The sequence below is a fragment of the Apis laboriosa genome, unplaced genomic scaffold (genome assembly GCF_014066325.1).
Source record: "Apis laboriosa isolate Shangri-la unplaced genomic scaffold, ASM1406632v1 scaffold149_cov153, whole genome shotgun sequence".
NCBI lineage: Eukaryota > Metazoa > Arthropoda > Insecta > Hymenoptera > Apidae > Apis > Apis laboriosa.
In genome coordinates this window covers 220,392-246,939 of record NW_025221797.1, presented here as the reverse complement: position 1 = coordinate 246,939, position 26,548 = coordinate 220,392, and the positions used below count along the sequence as shown (strand labels likewise).

The following is a 26,548-nucleotide window of genomic DNA, read 5'->3' as shown; positions in this document are numbered from 1 at the left end:
ATTTTAATCTAGTCTGATGATCATGATTGATCTTTTTTTTTTTTTTTTTTTTTTTTTTATGAAATATCAATTTCAATGAAAGTGAATAATTATGCAAGATAAAATATTGTTTTTCACTGTGTCACTAAAAATATTTGGTAAGTAATATGAATGAAATGATCGTGCAAATAATTACAAAAATATTAAATTTTTTTAATGATACATTTTAATTATATCAAATAAATATAATATAATATAAAAATAATTTATATTTTTTTGGAATTTTTATGATTTATATATTATATCTATTTTAGCACTTAATTTAAATATATATTATTTATATATTATATATATATTAACTTGCATATTAACTTGCATCACGTTTTCATTTTTTATTAATTTTTATCAATTTTATTTTAAGATTGCATCAGTTCTATGTTTTGATATATAGATATGATTATTTTATGTATATAATAATTCTTACAAATTAATATCGAATTTGAAAACAATAACAATATATTTAATATCGAATCTATATATTTGATATTTAATATAACCTATTCAACTATATTCTTATTCATATAGAATTTTAAATATTTTTTTATTCTTAAAATTAATGTTATTTATGCTAAATATAAATTGTATAAAAAATTTATTAGAAAAAGCAATGCTAGTAATAAAAACAATGAATCATCACTTTTCTTTATTCAACAATTTTTCCAGGCGCCCTCTAGCTGTTTATTACTGTCAAAATGTGACAGTTCAAAGAAACGTGCATATAAATAAAATTTTTGGTTGAAGAAAATACATTATTCTAAAAATAATAATTTACTATAAATAATTTTATAAACGACATTAATTTAACAAAATTTTATTACATAAAAAATACTCTTTGTCTCAGAAACCAATAGAACGTGGCAACGTCAGAGATTCCATGACGATACAAGATATAATCCAATAGGCATCTTTGTAGAGATCTCCTGACATGTTTGCGCATGATCAGTACAGTTTTCTCTCATTGACATAAAAGGAACGTTTGTCGTTTCCTCTATTCAGTTCTACAAGGTATTTCAGAGTGCTTTTAGAGGAAGAACTTCGTGAGACTTCTTAAATTTTATAGAAATTTTTGCTGCATCATAAACTACTTCCAAGGAAGGTAAGAATTTCCATTTTTATTGTATTTACGATTTTATTTATTTTAAATTTTAATATTTTTTTGATAATTAAAGATTTTATTGATTTTATTTATATTCACATATTTTTTCATTTTAAATAATTTATTTATTCTAAAATTGATTGTACACATTTAAATCATTTTTTGTAAAAGAATAAAATAATAATTAAGACAAAATAATGTCTTTGAAAGCATCGATTATAAGTATTGAATTTAAAATTTATTGCTGAAATAATTTCATAATATATATTTTTTATATATCAGTAAATTAGTAATAATATTTGAATAATAAAATTATAATATAGAAAAATGATTATGAAATTAATTTCACGAAAATAAAATCTTATTTTAATGTTTCACATTTTTACTGCGTAATAACTGTACTCAAAATGGCGGTTATTGATTCATCACATGACGCCATTATGACTATGACATTTAGCACGCACATATTGAAATTCATCTTACGTTTTATCATAAATGTGAACAAAATATAAAACAAACGAATTTAGTGAAATATTTATTTAATAAATTATTAATAAATTATTTTAAGAAAAATATAAGATAAATTTCGTTTCGGAATATAAAAAATTTTTGACAAATTCTGATATCTTTTGATACTATTTGACGATTAAAATATAAGAAAAAATAAAAATACAAGAATTGATTTTAAAAAATTTAATATAAATTTTAAAAAATTAAATATAAATTTGAAAATTGCAAAACTATTTAATATATGATAACTCGATAACTTCATGTTAATTTCATCGATGAAAGTAACGATAATTTAAATATATAATTATTATTATTATTATTATTATTATTATTATTTAAATTGAGGAAATTTTAACTCATATATATATAAATCAGTATATGAATGCAATATATAAAAAGATATACACTAAAAAGATAACTTCATTTTGAAGATCTAAAAATATAAATATTGAGTTTACAAAATCATTTTATCAAAAATTATTTTATAAAAAAATATCTCTAAATATACATATTATATGTAACACTTAGGTCGGTAGAAAATTCATATTGATTATTTTAAAATATAATAATTAGATTTTTGATTGTGTAAGATGATCGGTAACATAGGAATCACCTCTATAAAATTATTTGCTATTAAAAATCCAATGCATATAATTATGATTACAATTAAGCAAGTTTATTTTTTTAATATATATATATTGTGCTATTCAATGGAAATTATCTATAGAAATAATAAAAGTTTCGATTTATTACCGCAAAATCATTTATTTTACATTTTTGTTGCATATTTTACACTCATTATTCAATTCATCAATAGATAGATAAAGTATGAACAAAATTAATAGAATATTAAAGCATGCACTTATATTATAATATGAATTTTTCTGAATATTATAATATGAATATAATTTTAAAATATTTGAGATTTAGTGAGATTTTAAAATATATATTTTTAAATTTTATTTGAGAGTATTAAAAAATACAAAATGAATAACAATTTTTTATTTTTTAAAAATAAAAGTCACACTAATCTAATCTAAAACTAATAAGTATAATATTATATGTATATATTATACTAATATTATAATAAATATAATATTTATAATATTTATAATAAAAATAGTTATAATAAAGAAATATTTTTTTTATATTTTTTTGCTCTTATGAATTATAAAATTATTTATATTATTTTAACTACTTATATTATTTTACAAGTTAAAAATATATATATTCTTCTAAATTATGCATACATATTTATCATATATCTATCATATTTCTTGAAACATAACTTTTCAGTATAAAAATAATATTCTTATTCTTATATTATAGAATATATATAAGTCAAATAAACTTTCATATTTTGAAATAAATTTTGCCATTAAATATATTTATCTTAATTAATATATTAAATAATTTTTTTTTACAGATAATCATGCAGATCTTTGTCAAAACATTGACAGGTAAAACAATAACTCTGGAGGTAGAGGCCTCAGACACCATTGAAAATGTAAAAGCGAAAATTCAAGACAAGGAAGGAATTCCACCAGATCAGCAAAGATTGATCTTTGCTGGTAAACAACTAGAAGATGGACGTACATTATCTGATTATAATATTCAAAAAGAGTCAACACTACATTTAGTATTGCGTTTGAGAGGTGGAATGCAAATTTTTGTCAAAACACTTACTGGAAAAACTATTACTTTAGAAGTTGAAGCTTCAGATACCATTGAAAATGTTAAAGCTAAAATTCAGGATAAAGAAGGTATTCCTCCCGATCAACAGAGATTGATTTTTGCTGGAAAACAATTGGAAGATGGTCGTACACTTTCCGATTATAATATTCAAAAAGAATCTACGCTTCATCTTGTTTTGCGACTTCGTGGTGGTATGCAAATTTTCGTCAAAACCCTTACTGGAAAGACTATTACTCTTGAAGTTGAAGCTTCTGATACTATTGAAAATGTAAAAGCCAAGATTCAAGACAAAGAAGGTATTCCTCCTGACCAACAGAGATTGATCTTTGCTGGAAAACAATTAGAAGATGGTCGTACACTTTCCGATTATAATATTCAAAAAGAATCAACCCTCCATCTCGTTCTACGACTTCGTGGTGGTATGCAAATTTTCGTTAAGACTCTTACGGGAAAAACCATCACTTTGGAGGTTGAAGCATCCGATACTATTGAAAATGTTAAGACTAAAATTCAGGATAAAGAAGGTATTCCTCCCGATCAACAAAGATTGATTTTTGCTGGAAAACAATTGGAAGATGGTCGTACACTTTCCGATTATAATATTCAAAAAGAATCAACTCTTCATCTTGTTTTGCGACTTCGTGGTGGTATGCAAATATTTGTAAAAACTCTTACTGGAAAAACAATTACTTTAGAAGTTGAAGCTTCTGATACAATTGAAAATGTTAAAACTAAAATTCAAGATAAGGAAGGTATTCCTCCGGATCAACAGAGATTGATTTTTGCTGGTAAACAGCTGGAAGATGGTCGTACACTTTCGGATTATAATATTCAAAAAGAATCAACACTACATTTAGTATTGCGTTTGAGAGGTGGAATGCAAATTTTCGTCAAAACTCTTACAGGAAAAACTATTACTTTAGAAGTTGAAGCTTCCGATACCATTGAAAATGTGAAAGCCAAAATTCAAGACAAAGAAGGTATTCCTCCTGATCAACAAAGATTAATTTTTGCCGGTAAACAATTGGAAGATGGCCGTACTCTTTCCGATTACAATATTCAAAAAGAATCTACGCTTCATCTTGTTTTGCGACTTCGTGGTGGTATGCAAATTTTCGTCAAGACTCTTACAGGAAAAACTATTACTCTTGAAGTTGAAGCTTCTGATACCATTGAAAATGTAAAAGCAAAAATTCAAGACAAAGAAGGTATTCCGCCTGACCAACAGAGACTGATCTTTGCCGGTAAACAGTTGGAAGATGGCCGTACTCTTTCCGATTACAATATTCAAAAAGAATCTACACTTCATCTTGTTTTGCGACTTCGTGGTGGTATGCAAATTTTCGTCAAGACTCTTACAGGAAAAACTATTACTTTAGAAGTTGAAGCTTCTGATACCATTGAAAATGTTAAGGCTAAAATTCAAGACAAAGAAGGTATTCCCCCTGATCAACAAAGATTGATTTTTGCTGGTAAACAGCTGGAAGATGGACGTACATTATCCGATTATAATATTCAAAAAGAGTCAACACTACATTTAGTATTGCGTTTGAGAGGTGGAATGCAAATTTTTGTCAAAACTCTCACGGGTAAAACTATTACTCTTGAAGTTGAAGCTTCCGATACAATTGAAAATGTAAAAGCAAAAATTCAAGACAAAGAAGGTATTCCTCCTGATCAACAGAGATTGATCTTTGCTGGAAAACAATTAGAAGATGGACGTACACTTTCTGATTATAATATTCAAAAAGAATCGACTCTTCACCTTGTACTTCGTCTCCGAGGTGGTCGATGATTTCATACATTGAATTTCGTTTTAATATGGATAATATATAAAATAAAAAAATAGAAATAAATTTTTTTACTTTTATTCATAATAGTTGCTTATGTAATATAATTCTGTGAATGATACATCCTGATAAATAAATGGTATTATTAAAAATATATTTTGTGAATTTATAATTTTTTCATGTTTCTTTTATAGTTTACATGGAATTAATACATATACAAAAACTTAATTTATATAATTTCAATAACTTTTATTTATGATTCCCTATTTTTAATTTTTTTCTTTCGTGTGTTATAAATTTAATCGATATTTATTTGTGAATCATTATATGCAATGTTGGAACAGTTTTTCAAAGTTGAATTTTCATAATTTTTGCATTTGACAAATGATTTTTGTTTTACGATAATTTCTGTATTCTATCTATATCTATCTATCTATCTATTCTATCTATATCTAAGATATATATGTGTAATTATATTATAAAATAGAATTGAATAATTATTGCATTTCTTTACACGAAGTTTCATATAATTTATAAAATTAATATTAATATTAATCTATGTTATATTATTTTTAATTAACCTAATGCAAAAAATTGTATAATAGGAGAATAATAAAACTTGTTTGATTAGAATCATACAAGATAGTAATATTTAGATTGTTTGATATTTTAAATTTGATCAATAAATTTAATCAATAACAAATATAGTAATTGTTAAATTACTATTTACATATTTTATTATTTTATTTTTAATATTTTTAATATTTTTTTTTTTACTTTTATCAAGTTTAATCAAAGATCACGATTAATTTATATAGATATATAAATAAAACAGGGTATATCATATAAATGATACAATTTGCAATTAAAACTTAACCATAATAAACGACAAAGCGAAATAAATTTTTTATTACTCTTCTGGCATTAATTATTATTCGAAACACTATTTTTCACTTTAATCGTGTTAAGTCATTTCTCAGATCTCCGTTCTAATTAATTTTCTAATTAATTCGTTTCAAGTCTGATCTTGAAAATGATACTTTCGTTAATTATTTAAATAATTATAATTTTTTTACAAAGAATATATTTTTTTTCTGATCATGTTATGTATACATAATATATCGATTAGAAATTGCGGTTAAAATTTTTAAGACTTACTTTAAGATTATATGAATTCTTTTTTCTTTTTTTTTTAAATTATTTCCCTTGTTTTTTATTCTATCATTTTTTGTTATAAAATTTTTTGACAATCCAATTTCTCGATACACAGTGTCACGAAGAAAATATTTTAGTTTATAATAAAATATGCAATTATTTTTTACACGAGTCAAATTAAAATTTTGATTTGACGAAATCATATATAAATCTATAATTATCATATATAAATCTAAATAATTAAATATAAATTATATGAATATAAATTAAATTACGCAAATTCGTTTGTAAATAGGAATCACTCTATCCGTTTAATTATGAATCAATGAATGAAAATTATTATTATTAAAAATATTAAGTAATGATTAATAATTCTCAAATTCCAATACGAAGAAACTAATCTATTTCAAAATTATTCTAAAGAAACAAATTATAATTATTCCAATGATATCGACTTATTCAAACTTGTTATCTTATTTTCACATCATCCTCACTCACCCATTTTCAACTCTCATTCTACATCATACCACTCTCAACCACTGAATGCATAAAGAACCAATCTATTTTCAGAAACTCGCCCTTGAATTATTCCAACTTCGAATCTTATCGTTTCATTTCCAACGACCAGGTCTCCATACCAGAAAGGAACCAAGAAAGAAAGAGAGAAAGAGAGCGAGCAAGAGAAAGAGAGAAAGAGAGACTCCTCCGAAAGATCCGCGATAATCCCGCAACGATTCCCCCGCATGAGGACACGGAGAGCACGGCGTGTCTCACGGCGAACCGTGTATCGCGTGTGTTGCCTAATGGTGGAAGGAAACGTTATCCAGAGGCGGGCAATGGACGGGCATTACTGTACGGCGTACCCTGGTAGGGCCGAGAGAAGTCAGCCTCCGGGATATGGACTCGTACTCAGTCTTCGAACTGGTCTCGTACCGCGCTCTATGCAGCGTGTCACACAGCCCTGTGAACAGCGGCAGCTTAGTTAACAACACCGCGTGTTGCTCCGCATCTTCGTCGAGTCTCTCGTCCACTGGACCTCTTGCGCTCGTACACCGTCTCGTCGTTCACCGGTTTCTCGTAGTCGACTGACTCTTCATACTTCGCGAGACTTATTTTCGTATTTCGTAGCTTCCGGAAATCGCGTGGAATTCTCGCGGAAACTCGTCTCTCTCTCTTTCTCTTTCGTTTAACTCCCGTCATATTTCCTTTTTCGTGAAATTTTCGTGAAATCACTCTCGTCCAGTCTCAGTTTTTGGTGGATTTCTGACAGTTATCATTTGATCAATTTCTCTTTCGAGAAGAAAGGAAAATATTGCAAGTCTCGATCGATATCAACGGGATCTTTCGATCACCTGTCATCCGGTGAGGAAGAAACGGCTAGAGCCGCAATCGACATCGACAAGTGGATTTACCGGAAACGAGTCTTCGACACGGAGGATGACACAAAAGTAGAGCTAGGAAAAAGAAGGCAAGATTATGGATCTTCTTCTCTTGATCGGATTGCTTTCCTTTATATCAGGTAAGATTCTTATACAAGAATACATTTTACATCTACATTGTTGGATTATGAATATCGATCCGGAGATACAATACTTGCGATGCAAAATATCGGAATCTGTGGAAGAAGGCAAATATTTAAATAGGATGAAAGGAAAGATTCTTAGAGAAGAATCTACCGGTAAATTTTCTTGATTTTCAACGGAATATCCGGTGTCTTCCGGATATGAACACGTATCCATGTGCTTAAGTTATTTAAACTTTTTCTTCTTTTCTGTAACTTTAATCTCTCATTTATCGTTATTTATCATTTATTTTATTTTTCTCCTTTGCGAATATTATAAGTAGAATATGAATTTTCATATGTTTAAATACATAAATGTACAATGTAACAATATTTTTTTAAGTTCTTCTAATTCATAAATTCATATCATTCATCTGAAAAAAATTATTTGTAAATTAGAAAAGATCGTTTTACGTCACAAGATGTATTTAAAATATACATACATATTTTTAGTCCAGTATCGTATACTACATTACTGTGTCATCACACATTTATATTTACATTATCGTATATTTATATTGCACAGCATTTGACTACTTGACGAAACGGAATCGGAAAATTTATATTACATTTTGTGTAAATATTTCTGAAAAATAAAATGAAATCTTCTTACATGTTCGTTCTTATTAATCACATTTTAAAAAAATAATACTTACTTATTTCAACCATATATCGTAAATTTTCAATAAAATACCAAATAAACTATAATATTTATTAAAAAATCTGTTGATTATGTTGAAACTTTTTCAGAATCAAATCTTTTAGAAGCTTTTTAATTGATAAAAAACATTAATTTTTATCAATTAATAATAATGAAAAAATATCTTTTTACTTACATAATTTTTACATATAATGCAATACAATTTAACACCTAATCCTATCAGAAACAAAATTACTTTTACTCTGTAATAATTTAGTGATCGATTAAAATGTAATATTAAAGACATTTTATGATTAAAACATATGTTGCATGAAAAATATATTTGTAGAAAAATCCGCAGTTTAAATCCATTAATTTTTCATCGCGGAAGACGTAGACCGGATGCAATGACTGCTCGTTATCCAATGCCGATCCGATGATTTCACTGTCGATGAATTTAATTGCTACCAATCCCGGGTGATTAACTTCGGGAGCATTAAAATATTTATTCTTCGCGCCGGTCGAGAAGCATCGATAATGGCTCTATACATTATTTCGAGCTGGTTTGCATGGGAACGAGCCACGCGCAGTTATTCTGCGAAATGTTCAAATGCTGTTTTTGATTGAACATTTCGAGGATTGGTGAAATTTGATATTTCGAACGAATATTAATAATCTAATTACGATCCAACAATTCACGATTTGTTAACAATAACTATTATTACCATTCAAAATGATGGTTTTATTGTTTCGTAATGATATTTTTAATTTTTAAATTAAAAATAATATTAAGTTTTTTTTGGAAGTGTATTTGATTGATTGAAACTTTTTTATTCCAAATTGTTAATGATATATGTGTGAAAGCGTGAATTAACTTTGATCCGCGAAGTTTAATTGTAAAATAAAATTATAATTTATTTCGTTACTGAGCTGAAGAATAGGTAGATTGGCTTGATGTAATGATATTGATGAAAGAAATTGTAAAAGTTATTGGCATTTATTGAGAAATTTTTTTTCACCAGATGCTTTTTGTTATTTTTATTTGTTTTCCGTGTTTTATTATCTTCGAATTCTATATTTTATATAAACGTGTAGTTTTATTATTGTGTTTATTCTACGTCAACAGTATAACGTATAATATATATATTTGTACATCCGTACAATTATTAATGTTATATTTTTTCTTCTACAAAAATAAAATTAAAAATTAAAAAAAATAAAATTATTCATGTGTCTATACAATTATAAAAATTCTGGACAATAAATTTCTGAAAGATATGAACGATGATATTATACAATGATATCAAAGAGTAAACACAATAAAAAAAAAAAAAAAATAACACAAATAACATAAGAATTAAAAAAAATTATACAATTTCATCAAAATCTACAACTTTTACAATTTCTTTCATCAATATCATTACATCAAACCAATCTACCTATTCTTCAGCTCAGTAACGAAATAAATTATAATTAATCGCAATATTTCCCTCCCCTCCCCTTTTGTCCCCTAAATGAATAAAAAGAAAATTCAATTATTGGATGTGTGTACCGACGAAGAAACAGATAGAATTTCCAGAAAATATTTTCACGTGGCAAAAGCGCCACGTGTCTAACAATTTCGGGAATTTTCGTCCTGCACGCGTGAAATATTTGCCAGCCCGTATTTTCGTGTAAACGCATAATCGAGAAAGGATACGCGATATTTCCCTCCCGACAGGCACAGCTGTCACGAACACACAGCCAGGCTTTTATTTTTCTGTCAACAACGTGTTCGCGTGAGCTTTATTACGAGACAAGGGAGAACACGCAACTGCCTCTCTATCAGACCTTCGTCTCTCCCTCGCCTGTTCACGCCATCTTTTCTCCGTTCGCGGAAATTCCGTTCTACGAGGAATTCGTTCTGGTTTCTGTGCTTCCCCTTCTACAACTGCTTATAGACGGGAAACGAAAAGAGAATGGCCTATAGCGGACGATTTTCCACCACTAGGTACCTCCGATGTGCAAATTATCCAACGGGAAAATTGTTGGAAATTCAGCCCGTTGCCTGTTTCTTGAAACAGACGTCTTAAGCCAGATTTACACTGGGAATAAATGTATAAATAAATACAAATATATAGTGTATAATATATAGTGTATAATATATAGTGTATAATATATAGTGTAAATATAAGTGTATAAATAAATATAAATATTAATACAAATAAATGTAATAATTATAACGTGATTAATATTACAATAGTTATAACGTGATTAATATTACAATTGTTATACGAATAATAAATTAAGGAAAAGATGTGTTTCAATAATATTAATGTAAATTTAAAGTTTAAGTATTTACTACAAATAGAGTAGTTGGATATTCTTTGATATGTATTATCATATCGAAGAATATATTAGAGATAGATTGCATAAATTTAAAAAGATTTAGTTTGAAGAAAATTGTAATATTTCCAAATTATATGAGATTGTGGCACAGAAAAATCTTTATAAAAATATAATACGTATATATAAAAAACGTTCGCTTTATCCCTGAATTTAGAATTGCGCGTTAAAGATATTTATTTATACTTACATTAAACGTAGAAATGGAATAAATACTCAAATTAAAAAATAGAAATAAAAAGAATTTCCTTAAGCGTGGATCCGGCTTTAGGTTTTGACCTAGCTTAAGTGTTCTGATCGTCTTTGAGCGACGAGCCTTGAAAAATTCATCGAATATCGTAACGGTATCGTTGCACGGGGAATTTCCATCGTTTTTAAAACAATCGTCGATAGATTTTTCCATCGTCGACCTAAAACGCAGAAAAGGCGGAGTTTCGCGGTTTGATCTCGCCTTTTTGGCGCGGTATTACGAACGGTATCTCTACTTGCCAACTTCATTACCAGCTTATAGTGGTGAGCTTTGTGCTTTCTCGCGAACTCTTCCGCTTGATAACCGTATTGCGCTTAACAACGTGGCCAACTTTCTTTTTGTTTCGTGCTTTTGCGCAATTCAATTGTGGCGAATCACTTTGTCAAGTTAGTCCTCATTGTTAACACCTGAAAAGAAACCGGTGAAGTAAATTTGTACAAGTTTATATGGAGAGAGATTAGATTGAAAGAAATGTAGATATTTTTTTTTTAAAATATATTCGTGTTTCGTTTAAGATAATAAAACAAATGCAAGTCGTTGTGAACAGGATACGATTATTATTCATAGTGAATTTCTTTTTTTTTTTTTTTAGTATTTAAAATGATAGAGGATGTGATTTGAATAATTAATTAATTGCTGCACGATTCTTTCGTCTTTTTTTTCTTTCATCTTTTGGGAAAATAAAATTGAAGTAATTGAAAGTAAGAATCTTTTAACCACGATCTATCATTGTCTTGTTTCACCGATGTTGATGAGTTTCAAAACAGCACAACGAGGGACCTGTCTCTCGACACTTGCGCAAGAAACATTCTTCCTCTCTCGTCATTTCGTGCAATTTTTTTCTTTTTCTTACACGTTTCCACGAAAACCTAGTTTCGACGTCGAAACACACGATACTTCGAGCGTTAAGACAAGAAGTTGTGAGTTGAAGTTTAATTTCTTCTCTTCGATCGATTTTATGATACAATTGAAGTCATAAAGGTCTTACAATTAATTTTAGAGAGATATTTTAAATCAAGAGATGAAGATAAAATTAAATCTCCACCTTATACAGAATCAAATATTAATTAAAAATAAATCATAATTTATTTACTCATATTTCATGCAATTTGTGTATACGATGTAAAAATTAAAATTTATTAATTGAAGTTGTAATAGAGTTTAAAAAAAATTATCAATTATCCATATAATGGATATTAATCATAGAATATTAATCAATAGAAGATAAGTGTGACTTTTGTCTCATAAAACATGAAATATTTCTTGCAATATATTTACAACAGAAGTTAAATTTAATTATTTTCTTATTTGATATCAGTCTTATTTATCACAATCTTACGTTTATTGTAATTCTGTATGAGAAAATCATGCGTGTTAATATTCATTTCTTTCATATATAACGTCGTATCAGTCATTGCTGCTATATTATGGTAATGGTATATAGCTCGGTATATAGTACTGCTCTGGATCGACATCAAATTGCCAGTTATACACTGCAACGACACGAGAGCCGCTCTTAGAGCTATTTTTGCGATCCCCAAGTTATTCTTACAACAATATCATTAAAGCTTTCATTTCGTGCTTATAGAAATTCATCATATATGAAATTAATTATTTCAATATAATTTTAAACTTTTTAAATAACATTTTAGCCTTCAAAGGCAATGATATAATATAACAACAAAAATTATATAACTTTCAATCGTATCATAATCAATATCAATACATCTGAAATATTTTTCAAATATTTTATATCAGTAAATATTTTGTTACTTTGCAATAAATAAGATCATCAAAATACTTTCAATACACTTATAATCAAATAACTTTATTTTATCTATTATCCCCTGTATTCCTAATTTTCATATTGTCGTTCAAATAAAATCCCTTCCAACAATTCTTTTTCAAAATGCAGAAATCCAAGAAGAAGGAAGAGTTTCCCTTCTTCTAATGCGCGGAAGAGCAAAAGAATTCGGTTGAATTTATCCAAGATCTCGCGGATATCCTGAAACTGGCCGCGTCAGCAGGGCGAGGCCGGCCCTTTCAGCTCGTCTGCCATATCTATGTACATTGTTTTTACCGCGACATGGTAGCAGCTGCGAGCCAGAAGCCGCAGAATCTTCGTGGCGAGATATCACGATGTCCCCTTTGCACTCGTTTCGCCGCCGCTCTCCAGCTTTCTTTTGTGTTTTCTCGCCGTTCTCTAGTGGTTCGACCCGGACTAAATATAGAGGCGTCGCAAGGGTCTGTCCCGCTGACGGGTCACAAGTAACTTGTTGCTATTAGCGGACGAGGGTCGAAAAGCGCAGGAGGAGTTGGGCGAGAGGCAACCTTAAGTTATCCAAACGTCATGGGATTAAGAGAGGCTCGAAAAAAAGAGAGGGACACACATATACATACGTACAGGATTGTGGTGAACGACTGCTGTCGTCTCGTTAAATCATCCTTCGAATTAATAGACCCATTTTTTAACGACCTTCCGTACGAGAAAGAATAAACAAGTAAGCGGTGTTGACGAGGGATTTGCTTCCTTTTTTTCCCTCCCTCCTTCTTTTCTTTTTTTCCGGAAAAATTCATTCTGGAATTAAAAAGAAAAAAGAGATTAGCGAGGAAGCGCATCATTCTCAAGCGAGAGGAAAGAGATATACTTACTTCAAAAAATTATTATAAAATACATTTGTCGAAAAAAATTTTCGTCTCACTTTTGGAAAAAATTAATATATCTATTGTAATTAATCTGTATTATCGATGGTTGAGTATTACTAAACTCAAATCTCTGTATCTCGTTTTAATTTCGCCACTTCAACACCGTTAAAATTCTTTGCGGAATCTTCCACTGTATTTATTTCCATTCCCATCCCAATTCCCAATTACTTTTTTTTATTCCCTCGTAAAGATTTCTGCCTACAATTTAGAAGAATTAATGTCCCACTCACCTATTGTTCAACTCTCTCCCGCCTCAGATCCCATCACGGATAAATCCGGTTGAATAGAAGAGGGACGTGTTCCGCGACTTCCAGCTCGTCAAGTTTCAACCATGATTCGAAATATCGCCTCTCCCTCCCCCTCCCCATTTCCTCTCCTCCCATTTTTACGGGCAGACGTAACATCTTCGTGGTACATTTCTTTCTTGGCGGTCGCCGTCAATCGGACTCCATTTTATGGATTCTCCTTTAACATTCGATTCTCGCTCCGACGTTTCGCCGCCCGTTTTACCGCTTTGAAACGCGGTTCAAAGATTTCTCCACCGATCGAAACCTCCACAGTTTCTTTTTCTCCTCCTTTTATTTTCCCCTTGTCACGGTTCGAGGTGTGAAAAGAAAAGAAACGAGGAGGGAAGGGAAAAAAAGAGGAGGGATCGAGAAGAGTCGAAAAAGAAAAAAGAAAACGGTTTCCTTTGAGTTGGAGCGAATCTTTCTTTCTTCTTCTTCTTCTTCAATTTTCCTTTTTTTCTTTTTTCTCTTTGCAAAGGATCGAATGCGGTGGCAAGTGGTTTACGAACGAGCTTTTTGAGCTTTTTGAGAGATCGGTGAGGACACGTAGAATACATTTGTTTCACAAACAAATTTTTAATAGAAATAGAAGCCACGCGCTTGTTAACACTTATTATCTCGCGGAGAATGAAAATGTTACTGTGAATGAGATCCTGTAATTATGCTGCGAATATTTCTCTGTGTGTGCGCGTCGTGTGTGCATGTGTGTCGTAACGATCGTCGTAGCTGATTCTGTCGTTAGTTATGATATTTTGTTCACATCAAAGATATTAGAATTATGCGTGGTCTCAAACATCAGACGAATGAATATGAGGTTTCAATCCTTTTATAGCAATATTCAATTCAATCTTTCTATGTTATATGTTGTTTCTATATGTTGTTTCTATATGTTGTTATAACACAGTATTAGAATGGTAGATTGAATGAATAAAGGTTTACGATGTGAGAAAATTCGATTTGAAATTTATTTGCGATTTGATGTATCTGCTAAATAAAATTTTACATATATATTATAAATATCAATTCAAAATTATTCCTTTGCGACGAGAGAAGATTGATAAATAATTCGTTAAACATTTTTTAAAAAACAATATTATTAATTAATTTTATTGCTTCCAACTTTATCATCTGGAATATCCCATTTGTTATTTCACACGTTAAAAGATCATTTCAGAATAAAAATAGAATGGAATTTCGAGGGGAATAGAATGTAATGTAATTTATTTCTTCCATAGATGGGTGTATAATAAAATAAATTACTTTAAAATATAATCTCCTTGAAACCATGCAACTTTCATCTCAAATCATTTCTTTAATATTATCGTACAATAATCTTACACTTCGAATCTTTCACTTCTGAAAATTAAAACAAAAATTATCGAAAAATTATCAGAATTATATATATGTATACAAAAACTCTATTATAAAAGAAAAAAACACTGATATACGAAGATTTCGCGTGGGGCTTCTGTATTCGACACTTCCCTTGCCACTTTCGGTTTCGAGAGCATAACCGGCCCTTTTTCTGACGAGCACCTTTATTTACGGCACCGGAGGCGAAGAGAAATGGTAGCTGTGTGGCATCGAAGAGGGGGCACAGGAACGCCACTCCAGGAACGCGAAACAACTTAATGACACTAATAACACGACTAATTTATGCTCTCGTTTAAAAGTGTTAAGCTCGAACTCGTCGTAGAAATCGCGATATTATATTTTGATCATCATCATTTCATCGCATATATGTTAAGGATCGGTAATATCGTGCACGACCAGTTGTAGAAACTTGCCTAATTTAATCCTATACGCCTATAATTAGACGTTGGCTGGATACGTGGATACGTAGCTTAATGGGAATGAGCAAAAATAATTTACGCGTGTTGTTAAATAATATTATCGTTTCGACTTGTTATTAAATTTAAGTTTAACGTTTTTTTTTTTCGAAATTGTTAATAAACAAATGATGCACGCGAATTCTCATTTTATTTTATTCCGTTGTATTGTAACAACAGGTTGATTAAAATCGAAATAGATTATATATGATGATCGGATATTAATTACAAATTATTATCTGATATTATTGAATAAGGACATTCAATAATAAAAATCAATACGAAATATTAAAAACAAATCTTTTTAATAAATATTCAAACGTATTTATTTCAAAGATCAATTATTAATTGCGTATTTATCATTTTTAAAAAATATCCTAAATTTAGTAAGAAATCTAGTAAGAATCTTATTTATCCCTATAAGAAATCTAGAAAGAATCTTATTTATCCCTATATGAAAAAATGATTCGATACGAAGAAAAACGAAATAAAAGATTCGGTTTTAATTTTATTTTAATTTTAATTTTTAATTTTATTACTGTTAATTTCAACCAATAAAATTACGTAAAAATAATAACGTGCGTTCATCGCATAAATCAAAAATTCCGTGATTAATATCACTAGACACTGGTAAATAAATTTATCCATCATCGGGTTCAATCATACTAGACGGTATAAAAAAAAAAGAAAAAAAAGTTAATAACTATAATCCAACGACCAACTTACCATACCGTACATAACGTTGGTGCACAATTGCAAATTGCAAATTGCACGGGCTCGATAGCTTGATTAAGCGTAATCAATTACCATCAACGAAAAAATTTCAGCACCGACCAAGTATCGGCCAAATATTTTATCGTTGGTTCCATGCCTGGTTGATCCCACCTCCGGTAATACTTTATCGTGCACCGTATTTACACGATATATCATCACGAACCGTGGCATTACACTGCCTCCATAAAACATTGTATCATGTGAACACATACGCCTTTATATATATAATGTTCTATATATCTGTTTCGAGATTTCATTCAATTCCCTAATCTTCATCCGATTATTTTGATTATTACATCATTGTTAATTTAATCAATGCACGAAAAGAATGATTAAAATAATGTTGCAACAATACGATCATTTTCGAAGAATAAACGATAAGGATTCATTTGTTTCGTAATTAATAATCGGATCGAGATTGGAATAATTTCAAAATTCGATAAATTTGTGCGATTTTATTAGATCAGATTATTATAGCATTTAATAAAAGTGATATATATAAAAAGATTGCATTTTTTTTTTTTTTTAAATCAATAAATATTCAATCACATTCGCATATGTATAAATCCTATTTCTCATTTCTTAATAAAATTCAACGATATTATTTCTGTAGATGCTATTTAAGATATGACGATTTCTGAATCAAGATTTCCAAACGATTTTCACGAAAGATGATTCACACTAAAAAAAAAAAAAACATTGAATTCCTTTTAACTTCAATTATTCCTAAGGCAAACAATCACTTTTACATCCTCCCTATATAATCAAACTTTCCTTCCAATCCCCTCAAGGGAAAATGGATTAAAATTAATTTTCGAATGACCGTAAACACGATAATTCGACTGTATATTACGAACGTCAAAAATGGTTTGCCGAATCGAGCGTTGAATCGGCGTCACGAATTCGTCAAAAGCCGCCTCGCAGGTTTTTCAGACTTTTTCTCCCCTCGACTTCTGAAACGAGTCGACGAAACGGCAGACGGAAATACACAGATGCACGTGCCGATAACCGGAGCAGACCACGAAACCCACGGATCACGGCCCACGGAAACGACATTCCTTTGCGGCATGCGACGCGGCTCTACAGCTTTATTGGCCCGCGATTATCGAGCGTAGCGTGATCCGATTCATCCGCTTTTATTTTTCAAATCGTCGTGGAGGATGGACGCACTCTGTGCGTCGGATGGCATCTTTAAGGAGGGACAAGTTTAATGGGATCGTGATGCACGATCTTCGATGCGTAATTTTTTTTTTCGATTCTGAGAGGCAGAGGAATGATTCTGAGAGGGGAAAACGAACACGAAAGTTGATAAATAAATAATAGGGGGGAGAGAAACGGATGGAGCTTGCTTCCTCTCGCGAAAAATTGGATTAACTTGATGAATAAGCTTTTGATTATAGTTTATATAGTAGTTTTATATAGTAGTTTTTTCGAGATCTTCGAAAGAATCTAGCTCCATACATATGTTATCACCCTGTATATATGATGGTGGTATACGTGTATATCCCGTGTTGACGGGAGAGATTTTTGTGAAAGTTTGTTTATATCTTAAGTATGCTCTGTATATAGAGAGACTTGTCTCGAAACCTGTAATTAATAAAGAGGTCGAAATTTCTGAAAATCGAAAGAAATTTTGAAATTATTATTGAAACTTGTATGTCGCGAAAAATTCAGGTTAGGTTCAATTTTTTGAACCTGATTAATGACCAGATTAAAATATCATCGATATCTTGAAATGATCTTCTTTTTAGAGATCATGGATTTATAGAATATTCGTGAATTCAGTGATTTTTAAATTTTTTGGTATTGTTTACGAATCTTTGAAACTTTAATTCAAACAAGTTCCAATTAACACATTTTTCTTGCTGGATTGATGAATTATTATATCGTTGTACCTTATACAAGGCAACTTTATCATTTTTAAAATATTCACATGTTTTTTTCTTGATGGATATAAAATTTTTAAGATCAATATTGTCGATTTCCTCTCTCTCATCTCGAACAGACGGATATCAAGATTATTCTGGATTATAAAATATTATAAAATATTCAGTATTTTTTCAATCACTAAATTATCAAAATTAAATTGTAAAATTGTAATGGATATCGAGTGTCAAAAAAAAAAATCAGAAATAACTTAACGCTTCTGTTTTTTCCAACGAATTCGTTAAAATAAAATTTTGCCAAAAATTAAATTCCCTATCAACGAAAATCTACCTCTTCCTCGATTCGTTATTCGATTTGGTGCTAAATTTATTTAACTACAACGACGACGACATTTCCCGATTATGTGAAGTTTCAATTACTGGGCCGCGTATAAAGCCCCATGAATATTTAATGGAAATTTCGATCTATCGGAAAAGTTACTTTTAACGTAACGATATTTGCGCGTATACCGCACTTTAAATATGCCATGTGGGCTAAAAATTTCGATAAAATCGATGTTTTTCGCGAATAGATGCGTGAAAAAAAAAAAGAAGAAAAGAAAAAATGATAAAATATTTTGGAACGCTTTAATAAAATTTAATAAAATAAAGCGCCTCAAAAATATATTTCGCCATTTTCTCCATCGTGCATTTACCCCGATTATGCATTCACTTGGTTATATTTTTAAGAGCTTCATATAGTGTTCTCTCAAATTTATATTTCTTTTCAGGATTTTTATACGCTGTTATGGTAGTCTGATGTTTGCAATTACGACACGTCATTCTTCTTCTTCTTTTTTTTTTTTTTTTGTTTCTGAAATAATGCAAATTTTATAACGATTTCATAAAATTTTCAGTTTACAGGGTATTTAAAGTTAGATATTTTATTATATGGAAAACCAATAAATCGTTAACTGTATTAATTAAAAAGAGATCGGTAGTTTAATCTCCGTATGAACACCTTAGCAACTCGAAACGTGGCATTACCTTTTCGTTCTGTAATTATAATTATCCTGAATAATATTGAATCTCGACGTCAAGCAATTGAACTCGTTTTATTCTAAGATAAGATTACAAAATGTATAATATAAATACTGGAAATAAATATGTATACACATAAAGATTGCTATTTAAATTTGTATTTTTACATCAAATGAAAAATTAAAGAATAAAATTCACGTAACAGAAAGGAAAATTGTTTCTGTTATAATATGCATATAGATATAATGTTAAAATAATTTCTCCTAATAATAATAATTTTTCATTTGTTAGAATTTGATAGATATCTAAATATCGATTCTCATATTATCAATAAACAAAAATTAATTTATCAAAATGAAATTTAAAATAACTAGACGTTATTCAAAATTATTATACTATTTTTATGATTAATAAAAAAATAATTTCTCGATACGTCGAAACGAAATTTATAATATACAATTAGATTTTCACCCGTTAGACGGTATCACACACATCATGCTTAACTCATGTTTAAGTCGTTATACTTAATAACAGGAAAAAAAAAAAAAAAAAAGAAAGAAAGAATAAAAACCGAGACCAACCGTCGAATCGTTAAGAAACCGATCACGATAAAATTACATCGATAACAAAGTGAAATAAATGTTTAACTAAATGTTTAGCGAAAATAGCCGCTCGTACGTGTCGAGATATCAATTTACGGCACGTTCATTAATCAAACACCGGCCTATACATTACCGTCGCTAACTCCACCGACTTTCACGTGATACCGCCGATTGCTTTATACGATGTGTACGCGTCAAACGGTCTATTAGACACGGAGCGGAAAGTCGGCAAAGTGACTTCTTCCTGTCGTGACGAGACGACATTTTTCCAGGTATCGGTATCTCATAATTCAAATAAAGAAAGAGGAAAGGAAAATTACAACGGGCAATGTCCTGTCTTCGATCGAATCAAATCGGCAATTTTCATCGAATCTGGCCGAGATACGAGAAATGTAATAATTTTGAACAACCATTTGTTAATATGTTTCTCGATCTGTGGAAGAAATATATTTTTATTCGACGATGGAATAATTTTTAACAATCATCTTATGTGGACTTTATTAATAAATTGTTGGAAAAAAAAAGATTTTAATTGTATTTTGAGGAGGAGGAGGAAATTGATTCTTAAAGTTTAATTATAAGTTTTTAATAAGGCGAGATAAATTTTAAATTATAATATAAATTGTTCCACCGTTGGAAGAATTTAGAGAAAATAAATGTCGATTAAGCGAGACGGAAAGATTTTAATAAATAAAAATCTTTAGAAATCCAAAAATACACATATAACATCCCCTGTATAATTATAAGTTTATTCGAGTATTATAAAAGAGCTCAAAAAACATCGGGGAAAACATTATATGCAGTTGTAACAATGAATCGCAAAGTTTTGAAAGTCAGTTACCTTTTCTTTGAACGTTTATTTCAAAGAGTAGATGAAAAAATAAACGTATGTGGAAGTAATTGCAGCTCTCTGCAGGGTGGGCGTAGAATTTTTTACGAGTGAAATTCATCGATGGCTGGCTTGTTTTTCTGCTGATGTGATGAAAGTTCTGGAAAATCGATTTATACTCTATGGAGTATATTCTTTGGCACGTGGGGAGAAAGTGGGCGGATGTAATACATTTTTGGGTAGATAGAAAATAGTTTTTATGAACCGTGAAATTCGTTGGTATTATTTTTCGTACTCTATTTATTTCACGGTGATAAACGGCGCAACGAACTATTTCGAGGAAAATTGTAAAATAATCGTTGACAAGTTTACAATATGTACAACGTACATAAATTTGTTCCAATTTTGTTTTGAAAATTTTAATAAAATTATCTTCTTCGATTTCTCCATAAATATATCACCAATTTACTCCTTACTTTAATTCATCTCTTTAAACATGTGCTTCATAATTTGAATTGATAAATGTAACAAACTCCAAAAGAATAGAAGGAATACAGAAATTATCTTTCGCCTTACTCCACTAAACCTGAAAGAACACGATCAAATCGAAAAATCAAATCCCAAGAAAATAATAATCATACAATTATACCCTTAATATATTTTTAAATTTTTCCTATCCTAGCCGAAATTAATCGAGCACCGGCATAAAAGCACGAACATTCGAATTAACGTTCGAAAAAAAGAAAAAAAAAAAAAAAGAAAAAGAAAAAAATATTCGAGCCACGTCTCGCATTAATCGGCCGAAGTGCACACGCATTATGCAAATTGATACTCGACTCGGCAAAAAAAAAAAAAAAAAAAAAAAATACGTCACCGTATTTCCAACGTATCGTAAATTCATCCATACCCACCCCCTCCTTCTAATCCCTCCCCCAAACCTGCGCCTCTACACACACCCGACTGCTTTATTTTCCCCGTGCTCCACATTCATTTTATTCATCGCTCCTTTCCTTCCCTCTCCGCGTCACAATCTCGTCGGCGGCAACACCGTCGGCGGCCTCGTTGTTTCCAACGCTGGAACCGATATGCAAATAATACGGGCGGCCACCGCGAAATCCGATTGGCGGCGATGCGCGTGCGATTTTGCGGTTGTCGATAACCCCCCCCTCTTACACACACACACACATGCACGCGCGAAGGAAAAAGGGAGAGGATTGGCCAGATTCATCGATGCGCCTGACAAATTGATTATTGACCGGACCGCGGAATTTGTTTAAACGTTATTACACCCGTTTGACCACGGTCGATCCTCGGTTTCCGGATATCCATTCCGGATCGCCGATTTCTATTTAAACCGTGTCGTACGTCGGGGAATCTGTGAAAACAATGTTTTCTCGTATCTAATATCGGGATAAACGAAGCTTATGTAATCTTATATAGTACGATCGACATTGTTCTAATTTGGAAGCGTTTTGAGGAAAAAATAAGGAAGTTGTTTTTTTTTTTTTTTAAGGAAAATATAATACAAAAAAAAATAAAAAGTTGAGATCCAAGTTTCAAAGGGAAAGAATCGTAAGACGTGTATAATGTTACTTCTTCGTACTTTTTACGAAATTTCTCGTATAAAAGAATATTTTACGAAGGAAAGAATCCGTAACCAAAAATAACTAACCGAAAGATTCAAGTCTGTCCTTTTCTCCAGTAACACAATATCAAACCTAACAAGCACGTAATTACGTTCTTGGAAATTTCCTCCTCAATGTAATTACTTTCATCCCACAACGAGTAAGTACACGATAAATTCTTCAACGATCCCTCTTTAAAAGAGAAGACACATTAGAGGATTAAAGAAATATATATATATATACATATATATATATAAAAATTGACGTACGGACATCGATGTCACGTGATTCGATTAGAAGAACGAAATTGGGATCGGCCTACACGGCGCAAGGATTACTCCCACATTCGATTCAGCCGGTTTCCTTTTCCTTATGTTATGTCACTCTTTCACAAAGTGTACAGGTAATGGGCCCAACTATCGAAGATCTTTATCGTCTTCGTGAAAACAGGCCCGTTCGGTGGAAACGCCTCCGTGCCCTGTCGAGAAAATCGAGTCGAGACGTGTCCACGTGGGCACGATTTTTCCTTTCAAAATTCAAGCGTCGATTTTTCTCTGATTCGTACGGATATATCGTGATGTATATAACCACGACCAATAATTAATCTGTGATCTGAGATTTTCGTAATCGAGGATTCTCGATCGTCGAAGTCTATTCTTTACGGTTAACACGAAGTAATCGAAAATCGAGGTATCCTTCTGTTTATTTTTCGTCTTAATTTATTGCATTAATTTATTTATTAATATAAAAATTTCTTACTTACCTTTTATACAAGTATAAGTTAACAATAATGATTCTACTTATACTCAACAATCCTCCAATGCAATTTTGTTATTATTGATTTTATTGCTACTTGATTTTCGCCTCGTTGATCTGTACTCACACATTTTCCGTATCGATAATAGCTTTTATTCGTAGATGGCATCTATTAGACAGAAAAAAAAGGTTAGTCGAGAGGTAGAAACGAGCGAGAGAGAAATTAATGCTCGAAACAAGAGTAATACGGGGTCGAAGAAAGTAGAAGGAATGAGAGAGCGGGAAAAAAACGCGGGAAAAACGATCGTGCAAAGGCTTTCGACGACGGAATCGTGGAACGATACGTTGAAAGGGCTATACAGCTTTTTGTCCTCCTTTTTCAAGTTCCAGTCATTCGATGTTCAAGTTGTGATTCCAGTCTTTTTTTCTTTTCTTTCTTTTTTTTTTTTTTTTTTTTTTTTTCGTTTCGTCGCCACTCGTCAACTGTTCTCCATTCTCTATTTTTCTCCTTCACCCAGACTCTTTTTCAATTTCAAACTTTTTTTAGTTTTCGTTCTTATTCGAGGACCAAATGGTAGCTAGATGGGATCGAGTTTAATTGTTAAATATAAATTCAAGTAATAAATATGAAATATTTATTTGATATTCATTGCTAAGAAGTAAGTTTTGTTTTAATATTTGCAAAATATAACTTGACACTCAAAATGAGTTCTAATATTCATCAGTTTTGAAAATTTAGTTATAAGTACCTTGATACCAGAATGAATTGAATTTGTTATAAGAAGTAATTGTAAGAGATAAATATATTTGTTGTTCTTATAATAAATTCAAGAAAATTGCAAAGAATTATTAGCAATAAACATAATTTCTGAATAATAAAGGAAAAAAATTAAATTAAATCAGAAGATTCGAATACAATTTGTCAACATTCGAATTCTCTTCCAGTATATTTAATCCCATCAGACCAATGATAAGACTCGTTTTTTTTGTTAGTAGAATTTCTGTTAAAAAAGAGAAAGAGAGAGAGAAAAAGAAAGATAGAAAGAAGAAAATAGAAAAGGAATAAAAAAAATTTTGATATTAAAAGTAAAAGAGAGTTTGCGTGCACCGAGGTAAAAACTAAAATGTTTTCTAATGAGTATCGTCTGGTCGTTAAAAACGAAAAGAAAAAGCAACACAGGATGAAATTAAATCTTATGACAAGGGAGATGGAGGAGGGGGGATGGAAAGAACGATTGTTAAAAGGCAAAAGAGCAGCTTTTTTTGGGATCGTAGAAATTTTGCCTCGAGCTCAGACGTTTGCAGACGTTGAATTATCGAATACCGCGTGATTTAACCAATTTCATCTTTGATATTTTTTCTCTTTGATATTTGTTGATTGAAGAAATCTTAAAATGGATTTATATTTTAATAATTTTGCAAAGGAATAACGATTATCTTAACAAAAACTTTTTTAGCAGTAACGTAATACCTGTATTCGCATTCTGGAAGTTTTGCAATGATCAATTTGAACAAATTGTTCGTAAAATATTATATACATCACTTTTTTGAATCGTTTTTTTAACAATATTCTAGATTTTACAAGACACTTATCTTTTGTATCTTATTTTTTACGATAAAAGCTGCCATCTTTTTGTAATATTGAATTTTTAATATTACAAGATTTAAAGATATATTATAGTCGATCTATACTACTCTCTGATTGATAATATGATTGATATGTACTACTTGCCCTTTGTACGATATTGTATGACCAATCTTAGTAGTTAGTATCAATTATTGTTAATTAATACTTATTATCGATAAATTTTAACGTAAAATTAAATTTTAATTCCAATGATTGTTCATATACGATGTCACATGTATATATGAGACGAAAATAGTAAAGTAATATATATAAAATCGTGTAATTCTATTCGAAAAATAATCATATTACTTTTCTCGAAACCATTAATTTTTAATCGAAACAATTTTCATTATATAGTGATAGATACAATGATGACACAAATAAAAAAATTTACACAATACACGTAAAATAAGAATCTCTGAATATTAATCTTCTTAATTTCGATATTTTCAGAAAATGCTTTCCCATAAATCGATCCAAGTTTAGTAAAACAATATAACACGTAAAAAGATTTACAAATGCAACACGAAACTCACCCTTAAATCTTGGCGGAATGCCTTTTCCATAAATTATCCTAGATCCCGGTTTATAACCTTTCTTTGTTACCTGTAACAAAATTTTCAATTTCTCGATGTGTTTCCGGAAAACAGAGGGGAAGAGTGAGAGAACAACGTGCTCGTTTATTCGATTCATCGATAATGCGATTAATTTGCATGTGTTTCGAGGGGAGATGAAAAAAAGAACGAGAAGAAGAGGAAGAAGAAGAAGGAGAAGAGAAAGAAAAAAGGAAAGGAAAAATGAGAGAGAGAGAGAGGAAAAAAGAAGGGAGGGAGGGAGAGAGAGAGAGACAGAAAAAAAGAAAAACTTGGCAAGAGAATTCGTTTTAGACGTGAGGCGAACGATCACGGCCGTATAAACGTGATTACGGTTTTAGCCGGGAAAAGAGGTTGCCCGTCTGTTTGCCGAAAGGAATTTAGTCCGCGTTTTAATGTTCACTTTGCATGGAATTAAATGGTTAATGGAATTTTCGGAAATTCCTTCTTCGCTGGACATAAATTGCGCGAGTACCGGTTTTCCACCCATTCATCGAATCAATGTGCCATTATGTCGTCTGAACAATTTCCTTCATATATTTTGAATATTTGTTTCGTTGAACAATTTTTGGAGGAGAGCCATTGCGCGCTTTCAATGCGCGTTTCAGCCAATTTTATTCTGTTTCTGTTATTCTTTTTGCGAGTGTGTGAAAAGTGAAATGATTTGTTGAAAAATATTTTAAAATATAATCGATCTTTTAAATATAATACGTATAATATCGGTTTGTATATAATTTAATTTATAAAACTTGATATGTTTTAATCGAGTTCCTTATTATCAAAAATTAAAACATCATTTAATAATTACCATATCAACATCTTTATATTTTATAATATCCTTCAGATATTATAAAATATAAAGATGTACACTTATTACAAATATAAAAATATAC

General features: G+C 30.3%; 1 protein-coding gene across 1 annotated transcript; it reads left to right on the top strand.

Moving 5' to 3' along the window:
* The first annotated feature begins 998 nt into the window (after positions 1-998).
* On the top strand, positions 999-5,284 carry LOC122710501 (polyubiquitin-A). The gene is made up of 2 exons (XM_043928400.1): positions 999-1,135; positions 3,072-5,284. Exon 2 carries the CDS (start codon positions 3,078-3,080, stop codon positions 5,133-5,135), a length of 2,058 nt encoding a protein of 685 aa, XP_043784335.1. The 5' UTR covers positions 999-1,135; positions 3,072-3,077; the 3' UTR covers positions 5,136-5,284.
* Positions 5,285-26,548: the final 21,264 nt, after the last annotated feature.

What these genes read in the sequence shown, in the direction of transcription:
- LOC122710501 (XM_043928400.1), top strand. Translation starts at nt 3,078, where the DNA reads ATGCAGATCTTTGTCAAAACATTGACAGGTAAAACAATAACTCTGGAG.